The 24457-nt window shown below is 40.8% G+C and overlaps 1 protein-coding gene across 5 annotated transcripts in view; it reads left to right on the top strand.

The window, feature by feature from the left end:
* The window catches only part of grik1a (glutamate receptor, ionotropic, kainate 1a), a 354991-nt gene that overhangs the window by 2353 nt on the left and 328181 nt on the right, over positions 1–24457 (top strand). For 3 of the 5 annotated variants that reach the window (XM_059968113.1, XM_059968115.1, XM_059968116.1), the window contains exon 2: positions 18816–18884. The exons of the other annotated variants lie outside the window; for them this stretch is intronic. In XM_059968113.1, the coding sequence (XP_059824096.1) occupies positions 18816–18884 (69 nt within the window). The remainder of the gene's footprint in view (positions 1–18815; positions 18885–24457) is intronic. 5 annotated transcript variants of the gene reach the window in all.

The raw sequence follows: 24457 nt of genomic DNA, 5'->3' as shown, positions 1-24457 counted from the left end.
AGTATGAGCTATCTGGTTCAGTGTTTGAAAAGCGGGCTGTGATTAATGGCATCGAATAAAGCCCTCTGAATTTGCATTGCTTATGAGAGCTGTTGGCAGGTTGCATGGTAGGCTACAAGTCATTCCTGCCTCCTCACTGCTGATCTTTTATGAACTGTGCAGAGGATCATAGGCGGAATTTAAAAATGGTGCTGCCATCATGATCAGTTCAGCATATGGACCTCCTGATCTCAACAGATTTTGGCAAGAGGTGGGCTGGAAGTGATTGTGATTGCTTCCTCGGATATGGGAAGGAAGGGGATTGCTGGAGAGATATGATGATATTGGATCGGGTAAAGGAATTGGTAAAGAAATCCAGCAGTAGTAACTTCCCAGCTGTTGATACAAAAAGGTCGCAGCAGACATCTACGGGCAGATCAGCTTTCTATCTGTTCATTTGCAAAACAACTGAAGATCAGGAAGAAGAATGAAACAAAATATATTGGTGAGCATTGTAGAGTGTATAAAGTTCACTGGAGATGATTGTACAGTTGGAATGGATGGCCACAACGGAGAGAACCACGATCTGTCTTAGAACTGCGGCCTGCAGATTTCGTCTGGTGGAGGAAAGTCCTTCCCCACTGGATTAGTAAAAAGATTTGGCAGAAAGCTATTGGGAACCTAGGTTAATCATATGCTGGAGGCAGATTATAGAACTGGGAAATAATGGAGGGAATAATCTTCTAAAAATAAGCTTTTAGGCATTGGCAGATGTTAATAAAATAGAAAGTAATCAAACCTCAGCAAACAGTTTTCCAGGAAATTGCAACATATTTCTTTCAATAGCGCTTACTGATGTGGTCAATTTGCTATTTCAGTGAAGTAAATTTTAAGTCTCATCCTTACACTGTTTAATTGTAAATTTAGCAAAAAGGTCAGTGTCACCTTCTGTTATATTTTATGCCCCTTTTCATTTCTTGTTTGCTTTTGTTCCTATAGTCAAAGGCAGATGGCTGATAGTCATGAATCAAAATTCTGGACAATAGCTCTGAATTCATAGTGCATTTAATTATATTTCTATCTTTCCTTTCTTGTGTTAGCGTTACCCAGTGAAAGGCAGTTCAGAAAAGGACATTTACTGATTTTAGCAATAAATTTTTATCCTGCCAGAATGAAATATTATTCCCATTTATACTTCCTCTGGACTCCTTTTATTTCTTTACCACCCGCTTCTACCTTGCCACATCATTTCTTCTGTGAATAAGTATTTCTGGCCTTTCACCATATAACAGGCCTAATTTTTTTCTTCTTCAGGTATTCTCCGTTCCTCTTCATTGAAAGTTTGTTTCATTTTTAATTTTTTCTAGTTCTGATGAAAGCCTTTTTCCTGATGCACTGTGTATTTTCAGTTTTTTACTGTTTTGATTTTTAATAGCAAATTTGATTCTGCTTTTGGTAGAAATTTTACTTAATCATTTGAAGAATTAAATTAAACATTAATCCACTGAATATGATTTTGCTTGCGTCCCCATTTAAAGTTCCATTTCTTTCAAACTTTCTCAATTCAGTTGTCCATTCTCTCAGGTTGTCTTCTTATTTGATATGACCATACAACCATTAGATATAGGAGCAGAATTAGGCATTCAACCCAGTAAGTCTGCTCTACCATTCTATCATGGGTGATTCATTAACCCTCTCAACCCCATTCTCCAGCACTTTTCCTGTAACCATTAACACCCTTACTAATAAAAAATCTATTAACCTCCACTTTAAATATACCGAGTGGATTGGCCTCCACAGCCAACCATGGCAATGAATTCCACAGATTCATCACCCTCTGGCTAAAGAGCTTTCTCCTCATCTCCGTTCTAAAGGGACATCCTATTCTGATGCTGTCCCCTCTGGTGCTAAACTCTCCCTCTAAAGGAAACATCCTCTCCACTTCCACTCTATTTAGCCCTTTCATTATTTGATAGGTTTCAATGAGATACCCACCCCCACCAGTTTCTTCTAAACACCAGCAAACACAGACCCATAACCATCCAAACACTCATATGTTAACTTTTTAATTCCCAGGATTACTCTTGTGAATTTCCTCTGGACCCTCTCCAACGCCAGCACATCTTTTCTTAGATAAGAGCTCAAAACTGATCACAAGACTACAAGTGTGGTCTTAAAGCCTCAAACTCTTTGGTCAGGACACTTTTGGAGTATTATAATTGTGTCTTCCTGGTGGCTTCTTCTGAGTTCTGTTTTTGCTGGATTTGCATTAATTGCTAATCATAATGAATGTTAATTTCAATCTGTTCTTGCCTGTAATGGCAAAAACTGAGATAAAATAGAAGAAAAATGCAGACTAAAATTAGCTTTGTACTCAGAAGGATGAGCAGAAAGGAAATGGTTTTAAAAACAATATGATTTTTTGCCACCTGTACTTCTTGTACATTTTAGTTTGGAAAAAATAAAAGTAGTAAGTCTTGCTAAGAGAGGTAAATGTATTAGATTGAGTCAAAATATGTTTTGGGTTATTCTCTTGATTGAATTAGATTACATTGATTTTATGCTCTCATGGTTAAATTGCAAAGTCACTGATAAATATAGAAGATTTCATTTACCCGGTATTTTAAATGGAGTTTGTGTCATTAATTAGAAATTTTAAAATAATATCTTGGGTAAAACAATTTCTCACAGTTAGCAACCATTTTACATAACTGGATTCATTTGCCTCCTTTTCCTTTAAAGAGAAACAGTGGAAAATAAATAGTTTCATGATCTCATAAATATTTAATGGTGATTGTGATCACTGGGATTGACCTCACACTGCCACCATTCACGGTCTTCTCATTTTGGCCCTTAAACTTTTAAGAATTGATCTTGTCACACTCATGGATTTACACAGGATAGGCTCCATGATCTTTCCAGGCCTAATAACTCAATTTCTATGAGGAAACAAAGAAATTATTTTTATTAAAATTACCTGTCATCAAGCCTTCTACTCATGCTTTGCTCAGCTATTAAATGAGTTATCCTGATCAAAAAAATAATATCATGCATGGTTACAATCAATTCAGTCGCATGGAAGAATGCAAATCTGAAAAGCTTGCTCATTTTAATTCCTCATCATTTAGGTCTACTGGCAAGATCAGCATTTATTTACTTAGAAATACAACATAGTAACCAGCCCTTCCAGCCCGAAGAGTCTGCACTGCCCAATTACATGCATGTGACCAATTAGCCCAAATAATCCATATGTCTTTGAAATGTGAGAGGCAACCAGAGCACCCGGAGGAAACCCATGCAGTCTTGCGAGAATGTACAAGCTGCTTACGTCTTGCCCATCTCTTAATAAAGGTGCAGGTGAGCAACCTTAACTCTTGGCAGAGCTTCTTGGCCACACTGAACGGACTAACAGCCAGCAGTTCCATGGAGAACAGCTTGTTGTCTGCAGGATGTCCACAGTACATCTGCGACTTCTGCACTTCCCAATGTGGAAGTCCAAGATGAGCTGGAGGTCATCCACCCAGCGTACGAATTGTGAACTCAGTTATTGAAATGGAATTGTCAAACCTGGGAAACGGTTGATTTTGAGTTCTTTTAATTTGACTTGCTTTCAATATTTTTATTAAGTTTTTTATTTAAATGTTTCAGTTACTTAAATTTATATATCTGGTTTGGTAATTGGATTGTTATTGTAGCGAAGTACAGTAATGAACTTTGTTCTTCATGCTTTACATACAGATTATTTCATCATATCAGTATATTGAGGTAGTACAAAGGAAAAATAATAATGCAGAAAAAAGTGTTATAGTTACAAAGAGTGCATTGCAGGCAGCCATTAAAGTATATGACCATTACAAGGTAGATTATGAGGTCAAGATTTCATCTTATTTTACAAGAGGTCTGTACAATAGTCCTCTAACAGGATAGAAGCTGTCCTTGGACGTATCAGTAAAGGCTTTCAGATATTTGCATCTTCTGCCTAATGGGAGGGGAAAAGAGAGGAAGTCTGGCGTAGGTGAGGTCTTTGATCCTGTTGTCTGCTTTGCCGATGCAGTAAAGGGTACCCAGAGCTCACAGGGGGAAAGCTGGTTTATGTGAATTGGACACATCTTTCTGTAGTTTCTTGTAAGGCATTTGCCATACCAAACTGTGATGCATCCAGCTAGGAGGCTTTCTGTGGTGCTCCTATTAAACTTGGTCAAACCAAGTGTAACAGGCTTCTTCATCCTGCTGAGGAAGTAAAGACACATAAAAACACAAGAAGTTGGAGTAGGAGTAGGCCATCTGGCCCATCGAACCTGCTCTGCCATTCAATAAGGTCATGGCTGATCTGGCCATGGACTCATCTCCACCTGCCTGCCTTTTCCCCATAACCCTTAGTTCCCCTACTATGCAAAAATCTATCCGCCCAAAGGGATTCCTTGGCCATAATGTCTCTGTGATTGAACCAAGACAAGTGACAGGTGGTGTTTACACCTGGGAACTTAAAGCTCTCAAGCATCTTAATCTTATCACTATTGATGTAAACAGGAGTGTGTGCAACTCCCCACCTCCTGAGGTCAATGATCAGCTCTTTTGTTTTGCTGAGTTGAGGATAAGGTTTTGTCATGACACTGTTCCACTAGACTCTCTATCTCATTCCTGGATTTCAATTTATCATTATTGAAATTCAGCCCAACAGAAAAAAATTAAAAAGAATTCAAACTTGGAATTGATATAAATATTGGAAAGAAGTTACTAAAGTAAATCATTTGAGTTAACACAACAGAATTTTCCAGTTTGATTTGGTATGTATATTTAAATTGGTTTATTATTATACAGTGAAAAACTTAATGTCCATACAGATCAACTCATTACAACAGTGCACTAAGGTAGTAAAATGTAAAGCAAATACAGAGGGCAGAATCAAGTGTTACAGTAGAAAGTGCAGTGTAGGTAGACAGTTAGGTGTAAGGTCACAACAAGGTAGATGATGAGATCAAAGGGTCATGAAACATTGTACATCGTGGGATAGAAGCTGTCCTTGAATCTTTCAAGCTGCTGTATCTTCTGCCAGATGGAAGAGGGGAGAAGAATATCTAGAGCAGGCGGGATCTTTGATTATGCTGGCTACTTCACCCAGGTCTAGAGATGTATAGACAGATTCTGTGGAGGGGAGGCTATTTCCATGATGAGTTGAGTGGTGTCCACAAGCTGAGATGCATCCAGGTAGTGTGCCTTCTATGGTGCATTGATATAAATTGGTGAGGTTCAATGGATTATGCCAAATCTGTTCAGCCTCATGAGGAAGCAGAGGGACTGGTGAGTTTTCTTGGCTGTGGTGTGGTTAGACAGTACAAACTATTGGTGATCACACATAGGAACTTGAAATTCTTAAGGCTCTTAGCCTTAGCACCAGTGATGTAAATATCAGTAAGTCTACTGCACCCCTTTCATGAATTCTGTTTAGACACGTTGAAAGCCACTGTATGGATTTTGTTAGGATCTTTTGATACTTGTTGACATGGGATATGAATGGTATATATTGGCAAACATTTCCATGTTCTATTGGTTAGAATTTAACAAAAGAGTATTGTACATAGTATCCATCGACTTGAACCACTACAATCAAGAAAGCAGGTTATTCAGTTCCTTGAGCCTGCAATTTTAAGTTGAACACATTTGATCTGCCACTGAATGCTAGGTCCAAGGATGAGGAGAATAACTGGGGTTAAAAAGATTTGAAAAGAGGCTGAATAAATGGGGAAGGCGACCAGACTGAGCTTTTGGAGCCCAGAAAGTACAAGAGGAAAATATTAACCTTGTAACACTGTGGAGCATCTCTTTAAAAAGATGTTGTGTTGGATTGAAGTTGGGAGTAGGATTGTATACTGATTAACAATATTACATATCTAGGGTTGTGTGAGAGGAGTTTAGTTTCCTTTGACAGAAAAAATGGCACTTAACTGTTGAAAAGCCAAAAGAATTTATCTCTGAAGTGCAAAATGCATTTTGCTGTGAAAGTGGAAGCTTCACTGATAATGACTTTTAAGTTAAATCAATAGAGATTGAGAGGGAAAGATCATCACATGATCAGTAAGGAGGCACTATCAAAGGGGAGAGACCATAAGACATAGGAGCAGAAGAAGGCCATTTGGCCCTTCAAGACTACTCACCATTCCGTCATGGTTGATTTATTATTCCTTTCAGTCTCATTCTCTTGCCTTCTCTTCATGACCATTGATGTCCTGAGAGACGTTACTTACTGAATAAACTAGAGAAATGAACTTGAGAAACTTACTTCAAGTATTAGTTGGCAAAGTGGCAATATTAATTACTGTATTCAGACAATTTATATTCAAATGACAGTGATTCATTGATGTTATTCTTATTTATTATGGAATCACAATGTGATTCCCTCTTTATTGCCTTTTTAATGGTTGAGTAAACCATTCTGAGTACAGATGGGCAATAAATGTCAACCTTGCCAGCAATTATTTCATGGCAGGAATTAAACTTTTATTTAATGATCTTTGTTCTTTGAACTTGGTATAAATAATGGAAAGAGGTAATTAAAGTAAATAACTTGATTAAATCATTAAAAATGTTTGGCTGTTGACACATTATGTAATAAGGATTCTACTTACAGAAATTGTTATTTTCTGAGAATTACATTTGAATACTGCAACACCTACCTTATTGATCTCGTTTGTACCTTTTGATGCAGGGTATCAGGAGAATATATCAAACACTGACAAGTTCTATTGGCTGGATATCAATGACAATTTAAAATACATTATTTGCATAGCCCTGAACCATTTTAGTATTAAATATCCTACGTTTGTAGACCAAGATGTTTACTCCCCAGTCAAGGAAACAGTGGAGAAGCAAAAAGAAATGCCTTTCTCTGAAGATGGCATTGCCATTCCACAATCCTGTCTGGCTCTAGAGAATAATTGTAACATTACGAATTGTACGTTTTAATTCAACATTTGCTTTAAAGAGTGTGTTGCATTTAGAAATGTTGTCAAGTCAAAACTTTTTGTATAAAGGTAAAACTTAAAAAAGCATATCTTATTCAAAACAAGTTTGGATTGGATTAAATTACTTTTGGGAGAGGAAAGTAAAAACAAACAGTCCTGTTTAACCTTAAAATTGTTCTCCCAAGCAGTTTCATGTGTACCCGGTGATGCCACAACAATTTGTGAGTGTACCATCAATCTTTTAACTTCTGATTCTCTGAAATAAATTATGCAATTTGAATAATTAATGCTGCTTTTGATGAGCAGGTCAGCCAGAAACTTGTTTTGATGATGAAATGCTCTGTGAACTTGAATTGCCACAAATTAATTGTTGATTTGTGTGGCTCCAAGGTTGCCTTTATTGAAACAACATTTTACATTGTATGTTACCATGATTTTCATGAAGTTGCTCAATTTGCACAGTAATTGTCCATTAAACACAAGACAGAAATTTAACTCTGATAATTATCAGTCGAAGTACATTTTAAATGATGTGAAAATTGTTAATGACTAGCAATAAACCACTCTTATCCAGAAAGTGAATGATTATTGTAATTCATTCAGTTGCAAGTTGTTTTAAAATTATATTATCAACTTTTACACTCACTCTCTTCCTATTTCATCCATTATTGTCTTAAGATTAAATGTTGAGCAATTTGTTTGCTAACTCTCAGATGTTCTTTTACCAATTAATAAACTGTTTTATGGAAAAGATTCAGAAGTCTACATGTGCGAGGGGAATGGATTCCTCATGATATCTAAAACTGGAGCCTTTTGTTTTGCAGTGTAACAACATGAGAAGTTTAAGATTCTTGGGCAAACATGCTCAGATCTAATTTACCAGAACTTCAAATGCTGTGAAATCCATGGCTTTAATTTGCATAATCCCTCAACTATTTTGTTATAAAAAAGCAAAACAATAGAAATTAGTGTTGGTATTTTGCTCTTAATATGATGCTGGTGAACCATGGTGATGTTCTGTAGACTGCGGACAATATTTCTCAATATATTTTTAAATATACCTCTTTTGAGTTATCTGCAACATGCAATTTCCCTCTAAGCAATGTACTTTTAAGTCATTTTAATGAATAATCTACAGATTTTGTGACTGAAGGTCTCGCTGGACCAGGCAGGTACGGCACCATTAAGGAGACGGAAGTTCATCCCCATGTTCGAAAGCGAGGCGGGGGGGAGGTGGGGGTATTTTTCGAGCCAGGCTGAAATGCAGAGGATGAGGCCCTCTCTGCCCAAGATCTTGTTAATGAACGTGCGGTTGCTGGAGAACAAAATGGAGGATCTAAGGGCAAGTTTGCTGCATTGGGTGAACATGAGGGACTGTTGTATTCTATGTCCGAGCAAGACGTGGCTTCCTGCCAGCATGAACAGATGGGGTACCTGGTCAAGTACTAAAGGCCTGTGCTGATCAACTAGCTGTAGTATTCACTGAGATCTTTAACCTCTCACTTTGGCAGTCTTATTATTTTGGAGGACCTGTCCTGGGCTTTCCCCACCATTGAGCACGTCTGCAAGGAGTATTATCACAGGAGAGCAACATCCATCATCACTTCACTGGACCTGCTTTCTTCTCGCTACTGCCATTAGGAAGAAGGTACAGGAGCCTCAGGACTTGCATCACCAGGTTCAGGAACTGTTCTTAATCCTTAAATATCAGGTTGTTGAACCAGTGGGGAGAACTTCAGTTAACTTCACTTGTACCATCATTGAAATGTTCCCACAGCCAATTGACTTACTTTCACGGACTCTTCATCACATGTTCTCGATATATTGAATTGACTTTATTACTTACATCCTTTATATACATAAGGATTAAAAATCTTTATATTATGTCTGTCTAAATGTGAAATTTATAGTAATTTATAATAAACAGTATGTACAACAGGATAGCCAATATAACATAGAAATACAGTGTGTCAGCATGAGTTCATCAGTCTGATGGCCTGGTGGAAGAAGCTGTCCCCAAGCCTGTTGATCCTGGCTTTTGTGCTGTGATACCTTTTCCCAGATGGTAGCAGCTGGAACAGTTTGTGATTAGGGTGATTTGGGTCCCCATTGATCCTTCGGGCCCTTTTTACACACCTGTCTTTGTAAATGTCCTGAATAGTGGGAAGTTCACATCTGCAGATGAGCTGGGCTGTCTGCACCACTCTCTGCAGAGTCCTGAGACTGAAGGAAGTACAGTTCCCATACCGGCAGTGATGCAGCCAGTGAGGATGCTCTCAATTCTGCCCCTGTAGAAAGTTCCCAGGATTTGGGGGGCCCATACCAAACTTCTTCAGCCGTCTGGGGAGAAAGAGCGACTGTTGTGCCTTTTTCACTACAGCTTTTATGTATAGACCACATGAGATCTTCAGTGATGTTTATGCCAAAGAACTTAAAGCTGTTCACCCTCTCAAACCCAGATCCATTGATGTCAGTGGGGGCTATCTTGTCTCCATTCCTCCTGTAGTCCTTATTCCTCCTATATTCCTCCTTATTTATTTATTATTATTTTTCCTTTCTTTTTGTATTTGTAGTTTGTTGTCTTTTGCACACTGGTTGAACACCTAAGTGTGTTCAGATTTTCCTTGATTCTGTTACATTTATGGTTATTATTTAATGGTTTTATTGAGTATGGCGACAGGAAAATGAATCTCAGGGCTATATATGGTGACATATATGTACTTGGATAATACACTTATTTTGAACTTTGTTCATGATGGTTGATGCACTTGGAATTCTCAGTTGTTATTTCTTTTTATTTCTAAGCTAATGCTACCAACTATGTGTTTTAGGACTGAGTATGTTCTGAGTTTGAACAGCACCAAAAAACCTGAGTACAAATATCTTTACAGATACCTCAGTGCAAAAGAAGTGGAATTTTTTGAAATGCTGTTTTCCAAATAGGATCTTAAATAAGGCTCTATCTCAAAAGATTGTCAAATGGAATGAATATAATATAATTAATGAGTGCGCAAGTGCATCTTTCTAATACAAATAACGCTAAGTATTTAGAGAAACGTGAAGTGGTCTGGGGAGCTGCTGGAACTAGTGCAGCTCTCTGCTCCATGTGTGTGTTATTCACATCTGTCATACATATGCCAAACAGTTTTCCATACCTATTCCAGCAAACTTCCCCTGGAGTGATTGATAGGGAAACCAATCAGTGGTAACTATGATTCTGAAACTAGATTGTAGAATGCAAACCCTGCTACGTGCCTCTGGTGAGGAGTAAATCTGCAACCTTGAGGGCAATGAGGAAATGGTCAGGGGAGGCTTTTGAGGCAACCCTGGAGTGAGTTGTTTTAAGGTGACAGACTGGCAGGCACTCTGTAAGCCACATGGAGGGGTATTGATGGGCTCACAGAGTGCATCACTGGTTATATCAACTTCCCTGTGGACTGCAATGTTCCGGCAAGAACTGTCCTTTGTTATTCAAATAACAAGCCATGGGTAACAAAGGACATTAAGGACATCCTGAACGCTAAAAAGAGGGCATTTAGAGATGGAAATAGGGAGGAGCTGAGGACAATACAGTGGGACCTGAAAGCCAAGATCAGGGAGGCTAAAGACAGGTATAGGAGGAAGCTTGAGTGGAAACTTCAGCAGAACAACATGAGAGAGATCTGGGGTGGGATGAGGACCATCACTGGGTTCCAGCAAACTAGCAACAGAGGAGCTGAAGGTAGTGTGGACAGGGCCAGTGAACTTAACCTGTTCTTCAACAGATTTGACATTGTGGCCCCTGCTCGTCTCCCACATGATTCATCTGTTGTCGGCCCCCAACCAACACATACTCCACTCTCCCCTCCTACCCCTCCTCACAGCCCCCCCACCCTGCTCTCATGAATACACCCCTCCACCACCTGAAACCACTACAGTGGGCTTCACAGCTGAGCAGGTGAGAAGACAGCTGAAACGTCTCCACCCAAGCAAGGCTGCAGGCCCGGATGGTGTCAGCCCCAGGGTGCTCAAAGCCTGTGCCCCCCAGCTATGTGGAGTAGTTCACCATGCCTTCAACCGGAGCCTGAGTCTCCAGAGGGTCCCTGTGCTGTGGAAGACGTCCTGCCTCATTCCTGTACCGAAGACACCGCGCCTCAGTGGCCCAATCATGAAGACCCTGGAGAGACTTGTTCTAGAGCAGCTCCGGCCTATGGTTAGGCCACACTTAGACCCCCTCCAGTTCACCTACCAGCCCCAACTAGAAGTTGAGGATGCCATCGTCTACCTGCTGAACCGTGTCTATGCCCACCTGGACAAGCCGGGGAGCACTGTGAGGGTCATGTTTTTTGACTTCTCCAGTGTGTTCAACACCATCCACCCTGCTCTGCTGGGTGAGAAGTTGACAGTGATGCAGGTGGATGCTTCCCTGGTGTCATGGATTATTGGCTACCTGACTGGCAGACCACAGTACATGCACTTGCAACACTGTGTGTCAGACAGAGTGGTCAGCAGCACTGGGGCTCCACAGGGGACTGTCCTGTCTCCCTTTCTCTTCACCATCTACACCTCGGACTTCAACTACTGCACAGAGTCTTGCCCTCTTCAGAAGTTTTCTGATGACTCTGCCATAGTTAGATGCATCAGCAAGGGAGATGAGGCTGAGTACAGGGCTACGGTGGGAAACTTTGTCACATGGTGCGAGCAGAATCATCTGAAGCTTAATGTGAAAAAGACTAAGGAGCTGGTGGTGGACCTGAGGAGGGCTAAGGCACCGGTGACCCCTGTTTCCATCCAAGGGGTCAGTGTGGACATGGTGGAGGATTACAAATACCTGGGGATACGAATTGACAATAAACAGAACTGGTCAAAGAACACTGAGGTTGTCTACAAGAAGGGTCAGAGCCGTCTCTACTTCCTGAGGAGACTGAGGTCCTTTAACATCTGCTGGACGATGCCGAGGATGTTCTGCGAGTCTGTGGTGGCCAGTGCTATCATGTTTGCTGTTGTGTGCTGGGGCAGCAGGCTGAGGGTAGCAGACACCAACAGAATCAACAAACTCGTTCGTAAGGCCAGTGATGTTGTGGGGGTGAAACTGGACTCTCTGTTGGTGGTGTCTGAAAAGAGAATGCTGTCCGAGTTGCATGCCATCTTGAACAATGTCTCCCATCCGCTCCATAATGTACTGGTTAGGCACAGGAGTACGTTCAGCCAGAGACTCATTCCACCGAGATGCAACACTGAGCGTCATAGGAAGTCATTCCTACCTGTGGCCATCAAACTTCACAACTCCTCCCTCGGAGTGTCAGACATCCTGAGCCTGGACTAATTTCCACTTGGCATTATTTACTTATTATTTAATTATTTATGGTTTTATATTGCTATATTTTTATTGCTATGCTTGGTTGGTGCGACTAACGAAACCCAATTTCCCTCGGGATCAATAAAGTATGTCTGTCTGTCTGTCTGTCTGTCAATCAATGCCCGTGTGTGTGTGTATACTTGGAAGTCAGGACCCCATGACTTGTTCAAAAAACACATGAAAGTTTGAGCCTTACTCACAACCTCTGCAAAACCAATCTACACCTGCTGCACAATATTGTTCTCCTATAATAAAGGTTCATAGTAGGAACTTGGAAAACATCTGCCTTTCCATACCTTAGGAGGGATCTCTTGCCAGTGTTGATGGTGAAATTTATCACTGCCTTTAATGAACCAGCACTATCTTTGGTCAATGAGAGAAAGGGTTTAAAGATCAAGACTTTGACCTAGTATAGAATTTCATCATGAAGTGTTTCGAGAGGCTCATCATGAGGCATATCAAGACCCTGTTGCCCCCCTCACTGGACCCCCTGCAGTTTGCATACCGTCCCAACTGCTCAACAGATGATGCCATTGCCACAGCCCTCCATCTGGCCCTAACCCACCTGGACAAAAAAGACACATACGTTCGGACGCTGTTCATAGACTTCAGTTCAGCATTCAACACAATCATCCCTCAGAAACTGACTGGAAAGCTGAGCCTACTGGGCCTGAACACCTCCCTCTGCAACTGGATCCTAGACTTCCTGACTGGGAGACCTCAGTCAGTTTCGATCGGGAGCAGCATCTCCAACACCATCACACTGAGCATGGGGGATCCTCAGGGCTGTGTGCTCAGTCCACTGCTGTTCACTCTGCTGACCCACGACCGTGCTGCAACACACAACTTGAACCATATCATCAAGTTCGCCAATGGCACGACTGTGGTGGGGCTCATCAGCAAGAACGACGAGTCAGTTTACAGAGAGGAGGTGCAGCGGCTAACAGACCTGCCAACAACCTGTCTCTTAATGTGAACAAAACAAAAGAGATGGTTGTTGACTTAAGGAGGGCACGGAGCAACCACTCCCCGCTGAACATCGACGATTCCTTGGTAGAGATCGTAAAGAGCACCAAATTTCTTGGTGTTCACCTGACGGAGAGTATCACCTGGTCCCTCAACTCCAGCTCCATAAGCAAAGAAAGCCTAGCAGTGTCTCTACTTTTTGTGAAGTCTGAGGAAAGTCCATCTCCTACCCCCCATCCTCATCACATCCTACAGGGATTGTATTGAGAGCATCCTGAGCAGCTGCACCACTGCCTGGTTCAGAAATTGCACCATCTCGGATTGCAAGACCCTTCAGTGGATATGTCAGCTGAAAAGATCATCGGGGTCTCTCTTCCCGCTATTACGGACTCTTACACTACACGTTGCATCTGCAAAGGGAACAGCATTATGAAGGACCCCACACACCCCTCATACAATCTCTTCTCCCTCCTGCCGTCTGGGAAAAGGCTCCGAAGCATTCGGGCTCTCACGACCAGACTATGTAACAGTTTCTTCCTCCAAGCTATCAGATTCCTCAATACCCAAAGCCTGGACTGATACCTTGCCCTACTGTCCTGTTTATTATTTATTGTAATGCCTGCACTGTTTTTGTGCACTTTATGCAGTCCTGGGTAGGTCTGTAGTCTAGTGTAGCTTTCTCTGTGTTGTTTTTTTTAATTACGTAGTTCAGTCTAGTTTTTTGTACTGTGTCATGTAAACCATGGTCCTGAAAAACGTTGTCTCATTTTTACTATGCACTGTACCAGCAGTTATGGTCGAAATGACAATAAAAGTGACGACTTGACTTGAATTTATAGTCCACTTGATCGTGGTATCCCCGCCCTTACAAATGCCTAGACTACTTACGTTTGTCATCTCAAGGCACCACCTGATAGACTCCAAATCTGTTGTTAGGGATAAGCAAGCCAATGGATGCCTTCTTTCCTAAGTCAACATTTCCACCATTGAAACTTCAGTTATTCTCAATTGAGTACGCATAAATACTCTTTTCTGAGCAGAACGATGTGCTCAAAATTTCTTCAAAGAAATGTATCATCCCCCACAACTGGCCAATGCAATTAAAGCAGAAAAAGAGCATTCAGTGTGTTAAGGAGAACAATAAAGTCATACACTGTGAGCACACCGAAGTCCTAAACAAAGAATAGAAGGAGTGCAGTGCCTCATAAACTCCTATCTGCCCACTCTGTCAGCTACTCCCTTTCCTGTCTGTAGATAACTCTCCATTCCCACATTGGGTGCATTAGTCACCTCAGAGCTCACAAAACCAGACTGGAATCATATCAGTTTTGATTCTCAGGCACTGCTGAAAAAAAGGAAAAGACACTCATTTAACCCTTTGACAATTTTTTTTCAAAGGCATTGATTTACTGAGAAGAACTTGCGTTGTATCTGTTTCTTGTCCTGAAGAAAGTATCATAATTTGCTTGAATTATGAGGCACTTCTGGTAGATAACTTTTGTAATCTTATCCACTGATTCTTCTGATTGGCCAGTGCCAAAAGTTCTATTTTCTTAATGTTTGTGATATTAGAATGTTCACTCACAAGTCCTTCCAAAATGTATCTTTTATAAGACAATTCTGTTGATACACTCCCCATTTAAAGTAATTTTGTTCAGTTGACAATTCATGATGTTGGTTGTAGCAGTTTGTCATTTCTTTATATGAACATTTTGTATGCAATCCAGCTTTTTAGTTTTAAAAAACATGTTTCAGAACATTTTATGTCCCTTAAGTTTTCTCATTTACTATAATTGTAAAATCATCCTTTCCAGATTGTCTACATCTAAATTCTTATGCAGTTCCGTGACTACATATTTGCAATAGCATACAATTGTAAACTTTTATGTGGCCCATCTTTACATTCTCAATGCATCTATTATCGGTACAGCAAATTCAGATCAAGAATTCCTAACAAAAGTTTATGGTTTGTGGCTGCAATAAAATCTCTTCTCAATGGATTTGATAATCTTTTTTCAATCCAAAGACAATTCCTGATTGAGCATCATCTCCTTTATTCTTCATAAATACACAATGATGCAAATATCTTTATTTTTCTTCTCGCTGTTAGAGCTTAAAGCTCCCAATGAATTTAAAGCATTGAATGCAAGTTTCAATGTACATGTTCTTTTGTGGTAAATTAACAAAGATACATTTCCTAGGCTTTCTCATATTCCAATTGTTAATCTTTGACCCAATGCATTTTTTTCACTTTTCAATAATTAATGTAATGACACAAGTACTGTTGCCAGATTGGGTAAGAATCTAGTATAAAACTGTGCCTTGTCTCACAATGACCAACGTCCTGTAATGCTTTCCTGCTTCCATGCCTTCCCAATTGCTTAGCTATTGCTTTAATTAGTTGCCATCAATTTGCATCTACTTTTAATCTGAGATGAACTAATACTCTCTGCATAAATACACAGTTCTTCTTTTGAGCTTGACATTGTGCTTGTGTAGCCAACTGAACACCTCCATTATCTGAAGATTTTCTTCTTCAGTACGAATTTAGGTGCATCGTGTTGATTACACAGACAATGATCTATATCCTGTGATACCTTGACCATGGTAGCTTGAAAGATTTTCTGTGATGGTTTCACCAAAATGTACTTCTTTTTATTTTTTTATATGTATGGGTTGTCAAATGTTGCTGCTGTATATATATATATATTTGTATACGTATATATGTGTGCAGAAAGCTTCTGAAATCTTTGCAAGCATTTCCTGTGAAAGGACAATGGTTAGCTACTCTCACCTCAGACTTGCTACAACCTGTTCACTTGGTTCACTGGGAAATCTATTGCACAACTATGTATCTTTTAAAAAAAGATGAATTCTAAGACCATAAGACTAAGGAGCAGAATTAGGCCGTTCAGCCCACTGAGTGTGCTTCGCCATTCCATCATGGCTGATGGAATTTACTATCTCTTTCAACCCAGTTCTCCAGCCTTTTCTCAGTTACCTTTGATGCCCTTACTAATAAAGAACCAATAAAACTCTGCTTTAAATTCCACAGATTCACCATCCTCTGGCTAAAGAAATTACTGCTCATCTCTGTTTTTAAGGAATGCTCCTTATTTTGAGGATGTGCCCTCTGGTTCTAGATGCCCCCATTGTAGGAAACATCTTCTTCACATCTACTTTATATCAGATTTTCAATATTTGATAGATTTCAATCGGATACCCCCTCATTCAAAACTGCAGTGAACACAGGCCCAGAGCCATCAAATGCTCATCATACATTAACCCTTTCATTCCTGGAATTATTTTTACGGAACTCCTCTAGACCTACTCCAATGCCAGCAGATCTTTTCTTAGATAAGGGGCCTAAAATTGCTCACAATACCCCAAGTGCATTCTGACCGATGGCTTTAAAGCCTCTGTATCATATCTTTGCTTTTATTTTAGTCCTCTTGAAATAAATGCTAACTTGCATTCGCCTTCCTTGCCACTGACTCATCTTGTAAGTTAACCTCTAGGGAATCCTGCTCGAGGACTCCCAAGTCCCTTTGCACCTCTGATTCTGAACTTCCTCCCCATTTAGAAAATAACTTATACCTTTATTTATCTGTATCTCAGGGGCAGACGTAAGTGTAGATGCTATTACTAAGGAGAAGGTACTTGGGAAGCTGAAAGGTCTCAATGTAGATAAGTCATCTAGACGAGATGGACTACACTCAAAGATTCTGAAAGTGGTAGCTGAAGAGATTGTGGAGGCATTAATAATGGTCTTTCAAAAATCTCTAGATTCTGGAATGGTTCTGCAGGACTGGAATATTGCAGATGTTACTCTATGCTTTAAGAAGGGAAGCAGAAGAAAAGGCATTGTAGGTCAGTTAGCCTGACATCAGTGGTTAGGAAGATGTTGGAGCCCACTTTTTAAGGATGAGGTTTCAGGGTAGTTGGAGGCACAGGATAAAATAGGCCAAAGTCAGTATGATTTCTTTAAGGGGGAATCTTGCCTGACAAATCTTTTAGAATTTTTTGAGGAAATAACAGGCAAGATAGACAAAGGAGAGTCAATGTATGCTGTTTACTTGGATTTTCAGAAGGCCTTTGACAAGGTGCCACACACGAGTCTCCCAAGCATGATAGGAGCCCATGGTATTACAGAAAAGATACTAGCTTGGATAGAAGTTCTGCTGACTGTCAGGGGGCAAAGAAAGGGAATAAAGGGGACCCCTTTTCTGTGTGACTACTGGTAACTAGTGGTGTTCCACAGGGGTTGATATTGGAATCAGAATCAGAATCAAAATCAGACTTTAATCGCCAAGTACCTGTGCACGTACAAGGAATTTACTTCCGGCAGATGTTGTCTCTCTGCTCATAACAATAATAATGATAAATATAAATGAAAATATAGATTATACATACAGGTAGTGCTATCCAAGTAATAGTTAGCCGACAGTTAACCGGCAGTTAACTGTTCAGCAAAGTGACCGCAGTAGGGAAAAAACTTCTCCAGTGCCTATTAGTCTTAGTCTGGAGGGATCTGAAGCGCCTACCAGACGGAAGCAGTTCAAACAGTCCGTGCGCAGGATGGGACTGCTTCTTTCCACATTGTATGTCAATGATTTGGATGGTGGAGTTGATATTTGTGGATGACACAAAGTTGGGTGTAGGGTCAGGTAGTGTTGAGGAAGTGTGGTGGGGTGGGCTACAGAGCACTTAGATTGGGGGGTGAGAAATAAAGTGGCAGATGAAATACAGTGCAAGGAACTTTATGGTCATACACTTTGGTAGAAGAAATATAAATGTAGACTATTTTCTAAATGGGTAGAAAATTTTAAAAAATCTGAGGTGCAAAGAGACTTGCTAGTCCTCTTGCAGGATTCCCCATGGTTAAGTACTTGTTGAGTCGATGGTAAGGAATGCAAATGCAATGTTAGCATTCTTTTTGAGAGGACGAGAATGTAACAGCAAGAATGCAGTGCTGAGGCTTTGTACACATTGGTCAGAATGCAGTTTTGAGCCCCTTATGTAAGAGAAGATGAGCGGCATTGAAGGGTATCCAGAGGAGGTTAAAGAGTCATAGAACACTACAGCATAGGAACAGCCTCTTTGGCCCATCTAGTCCATGCTGAACCTTTAATCTGCTTAGCCCCATCGATCTGTTCACAAAGCATAGCACTCCATACCCCTCCCATCCATGTACCTATCCAAATTTCTCATAAATGTTGTAATTGACCCTGCATTTACCACATGCTGATAGCTTGTTGCACCCTCTAAGTCAGGGGTTCCCAATATGAGGTCCATTGATCCCTTGATTATTAGTATTGGTCCATGACATAAAAGAAGTTGGGAACCCCTGCTCCATGTGAAGAAGTTCCTCCTTTCTGTTCCTCTTAAATGTTTCACCTTTCATCGTTAACCCATGACCTCCAGTTCCAAATTCACCCAATCTCAGTGGAAAAATTCTGCTTTTATTTACCCTATCTGTAACCTTCATAATTTTGTATACCACTATAAAATCTCCCCTCTATTTTCTATGTTGAAATTCTTAACTTATTCAACCTTTCTCTATATTTCAGGTCCTGAAGTCCCAACAACATGCAGCATTTCTCTGAATTCTGTCAATATTATGTACATCTTTCCTGTAGGTAGGTGACCAAAACTGCACACAATACTTCAAATTAGGCTTCACCAATAACATATACAATTCTGACATACCATCCCAACTCCATTACTCAATACATTGGTTTATGAGGAGTGACTTGGATCTGCTTCAATTTGCCTCCTGGTACAAGAGGTCCACAGCAGAATCCGTCTCATTGGCTTGTCACTCCACCTGGAACATCTGGACAGCAAAGAAGCATACATCAGGATTCTCTTTATCGACCACAGCTCAGCATTCAATACCATCATCCCCTCAATTAATCAATTAGCTTCAAGACCTTGGCCTCACTAACTCCTTGTGCAATTGGATCCTCAATATCCTCAAATGCAGACACCAGACATTTCAGATTGGCACCAACATCTCTTCCATAATCACTTTCAGCACTGAATTGACTTTATTTCTTACATCCTTCACATACATGTTATGTCTCCATCTAAATGTGCAATGTGCAATCATAGTAATTTATGATACATAGAACAGTCAATGTAATAGTGAGCACACTAAAGTCAGCGTGAGTTCATCAGTCTGATGGCCTGGTGGAAGAAGCTGTCCGGGAGCCTGATGGTCCTAGCTTTTATGCTGCGGTACTGCTTCCCGGATGGAGTAGATTGTGGTTGGGATGACTTGGGTCCCCATTGATCCTTTTTGCACAGGTGCATCACAAGGTCTTGTGCTTAGCCCCCTGGTCTATTTGCTTTACACTTATGAATGTGTGTCTAAACACAGTTCTAATGCCACATTCAAGTTTCCTGATGACACCAGTGTTATAGGCTGGTGACGAATCAGCATACAGGAGGGAGATTGAGACTCTTGCTGAGCGGTGCCACAACGACATCCTTTTACTCGACATCAGCAAGACCAAGAGCTAATTGACTTTAGGAGAAGAAAACCAGAGGTCCATGAGCTAGACTTCATTGGAGGATCAGAGGTGCAGGGGTCAGCAACTATAAATTCCTCGGTGTTATTATTTTGAGGACCTGTCCTCAGCCCAGTACATAAATGTAATTACAAAGAAAGCACAGCAGAGCCTCTACTTCCTTTGGAGCTTGTGAAGATTCAGCATGACATCTACTTCCATAGATGTGTAGTGGAGAGTATATTGACTTGCTGCATCGCAGCCTAATACAGAAACGCCAGTGACCTTGAATGGAAAATCCCAGTAGATACGACCCAGTCTGTCACAGGTAAAGCCCTCCCTATCATTGCCACCATTGAGCATATCTACATCAAACACTGAAGCAGGAAAACAGCATCCATTCTCTGGCTCACACCACTCATTACACGTTCTCTTCTCACCGCTGTTGTTCATCCATCGAAGACGTCGATGAAGACCTTGACACCATTAGTCACTTTGAGACTGGATGCAGTGTGTCTGAAGAAGACTGGTCAGGCCAATTTGGGCGTGCAATGTCCTGGCACATGTTGGGCAGACACGTGTAGGCACTGCAGTTGTTGGGCTGGTGGCTCTGGACTTCTGCAGCTCGTGCTTATGTTGTGCTTCAGCAGTGCGCCTTGCTTCATAAGCTTGACAGCCCTTGTGGATGAGGCTGCAACAGGTAGGGCGGTTTTGTGCCAGCATTTTCCAGGAGGTTGTGTCTATGTCAAGTGACTTCAGGGAGGCCTTTAGTGTGTCTTTGCAACGTTTCTTCTGCCCCCCATGAGAGCATCTTCCAGCAGAGAGTTCTCCAAAAAGGAGCTGCTTGGGTATGCACTTGTCTGGCATACAGATGATGTGACCTGCCCACTGGGTCTGTGCTCTCATCAGCAGTGTGTGGACTGATGGTAGACTTGCTCTAGAGGGAACTTCAGTGTCTGTTGCTTTGTCTTGCCATCTGATGCCTAATATTCTGTGAAGACAAGTCATGTGGAAATGGTTGAGCCATCTTGCATGCCTTCGATACACAGTCCACGTTTCACAGGCATACGGGAGGGTAATGAGTACCATGGCTCTGCAGACCTTCAGTTGTGTTGCTGGGCTGATTCCTGATGTTCCCATACAGTGGAGCGCAGTCTACCAAAAGCAGAGCTTGCCTTTGCTATTCTGCAGTTAACTTCTGCATCAGTAGTCACTGCTCGGAAGAGGGTGCTGCCAAGGTAAGTAAACTGGTCTACTGCCTGTAGATTCTGTCCTTTGATTGGGATTTTGGGTTCTGTGTACGGTGCATGAGGAGCAGGCTGGTGCATGATTTTGGTCTCTTTGATGCTGATCGTGAGTCCAAAGTTGTCACGTGCTGTGAAGAATTTGTCAATATTGACTTGCATCTCTGGCTGTGAGCCAGCATACAGGGCGCAGTCATCGGCAAAGAGGAAGTCTCTCAAAATAGTCTCCTTCACTGGCAATAATTTGAGGTCTCCTCAGGTTGAAGAGCTTCTCATCCACTCTGTATTTGAGGCTGATTCCAGCATCGCCATCAAGAAGAAGGTACAGGAGCCTCAGAACTCTCACCAGCAGGTTCAGGAACAGTTCTTATCCCATAGCCATTAGGCTCTTGGATAACTTTACCCAACTTTACTCGTTCTATCACTGACTTGTTCCCACAACCTGTGAACTCATGTTCTCGATATTTACTGCTTATTTATTTGTTATTAATATTTCTTTTTTCTTTTGTACTTGCATCAGTTGTAGTCTTTTGCACTTTGGTTGTTTGTCTTGTGTGTTCTTTCGCAGATTGTATTATGCTTCTTGGATTTACTGACTATACCCACAAGAAAATGAATCTCAGGGTTGTATATGGTGACATACATGTACTTGGATAATAAATTTACTTTGAATTTTGAATGAAGGCCATTATGCAAAAAAAGCCTTCTTTATGATCCTATCTACCTGAAATGCCACTTTCAAGCAATTATGAATCTATATTCCCAGATCCCTCTGTTTAACATTCTCCTCAGTGTATTACTGCTCAATGCATAAGAACAACCCTGGTTCGTCCCCCCAAGATGCATCACCTCACATTTGTCTGCACTAAGTTCCATCTGCCATTTTTCTGCTAATTTTCTAGCGGCACTGAACCGCACTGCAAGATTTGATAGCCTTGTTCACTGTTCACTATGCTGTCAATCATGGTGTCATCTGCAAATTTGCTGATCCAGTTCACCACATTATCATACAGGTCGTGGATATAGATGACGAACTGTAATGGACCCAGCATTGATCCCTGCAGCACACCACCAGTTACAGGTCCCCACTCAGAGAGGCAACTATCTGCTACCACCCTCTGCTTTCTTCCACGAAGCCAATGTCTAATCTAATTTGCTACATCATCCCGAATGCCATGTAACTGTACCTTCTTGGCCACTATCCCATCTGAGACCTTGTCAGAGATCTTGTTAAAGTCCACGTAGACAACATACACTGCCTTTCCTTCATCAACTTTCCCAATTACCTCCTTGTAAAATGCCATAACATTGGTTAGACGTAATCTACAATGCATAAAACCATGCTGACTATCCCTACTCAGTACCCATCTATCCAAATACTTATATATCTAGTCTCCTAATAACTTCCCCATAACTGATGTCAGGTTCACTGGCCTATAATTTTCTGGCTTATTCTTAGCTCTTAAACAAGGAAACAATATTAGCTATTGTCCAATCCTCTAGCACCTCCCCTTGTGGCTAAGGATTTTTGAAGTATCTCTCCTAGGACACCTGTAATTTCAAAGGATCATGAGAATGGATCCAGGAATGAAAGAATTTGATGGCTCTGGGTCTGTACTCCTTGAAGTTTCCCTCATTATAGAAAAATGAGGGAAGATCTTATTGAAACCTATTGAATATTGAACAGCTTAGATAGAGTGGATGTTTCCTATGCTGGGGGAGATTGGGACAATTAGCCATGATGGAATGGCGGAGAAAACAATCGGCCGAATGGACTAATTCTGCTCCTATGGCCTGTGGTCCTGATTTCACCGAAGTGTGTGACCATACACTTCCCAACATTATATTCCATCTGTCACTTCTTTGCCCATTCTGTAATCTGTCTAAGTCCTTTTGCAAACATCCCTTTTCCTCAACACTCCCTGTTGCACCACCTATCTTCATATGGTCTGCAAGCTTGGTCACAAAGCCATTAAATCTGTCTCCAAATCATCGACATCTGTAACATGAAAAGAAGTGGTCCCTACACCAATTCTGTGAAATACCACTAGTCACTGGCAGCCAAACAGAATAGTCCCCTTTTATTCACACTCTTTACTTCTTGCTGTTCAACCAATCTCCAATTCATTCTAGTATCTTCCCTATAATACCATGTGGTCCTATCTAGTTCAGCAGCCTAATGTGCAGCACCTTGTTAAAGACCTTCTGAAAATCCAAATAAGCAGCATCCACTGACTCTCCGTTTTCTATCCTGCCTTGTTATTTTCTTAAAGAATTTCAGCAGATTTATCAGACAAATTCCCATTAAGGAAACCATACTGACTGTGGCCTATTTATCATGTGCTTCAACAAATCCTGAAACCTCATCCTTAACAATGGATTTCAGCATCTTCCCAACTACTTAAGTCAGGCTAACTGGCTCGTAATTTCCTTTACTGTTGCCTCCCTCCCTTCTTAAAGTGTAGCAACATTTATAAGTGTGTTGATATATCAGAAGGAGCAATCAGTGTGAACATGGAAAATCTGCTAATCTGGCACCACAAGAATCCAGTGATTGCTAGATTGTTGGAGTTTTATTTTGCTTTGCCAATAGAATAACAAAACTGCATTTTTGAAATACCCGTGCTGATCATACTGTATTTTTCTGCCTAGCTTCAATGTTCTTTGTTCATTAATATAGTTCAATCAATTTTACTCAGCTGCAATAATTGGTAGTTCAATAGCAAACATTTCAGATGGATTAATAGTCTTTTAGAGATCATCAAAGTATTTTTATGTTCCTATCCTCTTCTGCAGTGGAACTCAGCTGAATTGACTTAGATGTGTATCTTTGCCAATAATCAAGGAGTGTGCTGCTGTGATATTGATTGCAACTTTTTAACTTAAAGCTATTCTGCTGCCCACCGTTTCTGGTGCTGCAAATGCTGTCCAAGCCCCATACTCCATTGTTCACTCTGGACTTGCTCCCTGTAGCTTCTTGCTGTGCAAACATTTTTCTTTGTTAAAATTGTACCACAAGAAAGGCTTGTATTCACTAACTTGCCTTAGCACTTGCATGTTGAAAATATGCATTCATCTGGTATATAAAATCTTTTCCTTTTACAATTTGGCATGCATGCATGCAAATAGCTTCTATTGCATCTATAAAGGCAATTCATGTCTATTTTACCTACGTACTTTAGCCCTTGGTATTGGTCTGTAATAATAAATTGTCATTACACTTTGGTATTTTGTATGACACAGCATGCCTCAATATGCTATCTCTGTCTCTCTTTGCAGGTACTTATTACCACCATCAGTTATCATCAATTTCTGCTGTGTATACTACATACATAAAAATTCCATCTACTCTTTTTATGCAATGAATCGTAAACACAAGAGATTCTGCTGATGCTGGATATCCAGAGCAGGTCAGGCAGCATCTGTGAAAATGAATAAACAAACTACATTTTGGGC

This window comes from Hypanus sabinus, chromosome 4 (assembly GCF_030144855.1).
Source record: "Hypanus sabinus isolate sHypSab1 chromosome 4, sHypSab1.hap1, whole genome shotgun sequence".
NCBI lineage: Eukaryota > Metazoa > Chordata > Chondrichthyes > Myliobatiformes > Dasyatidae > Hypanus > Hypanus sabinus.
This window is presented reverse-complemented; position numbering and strand designations above follow the sequence as displayed.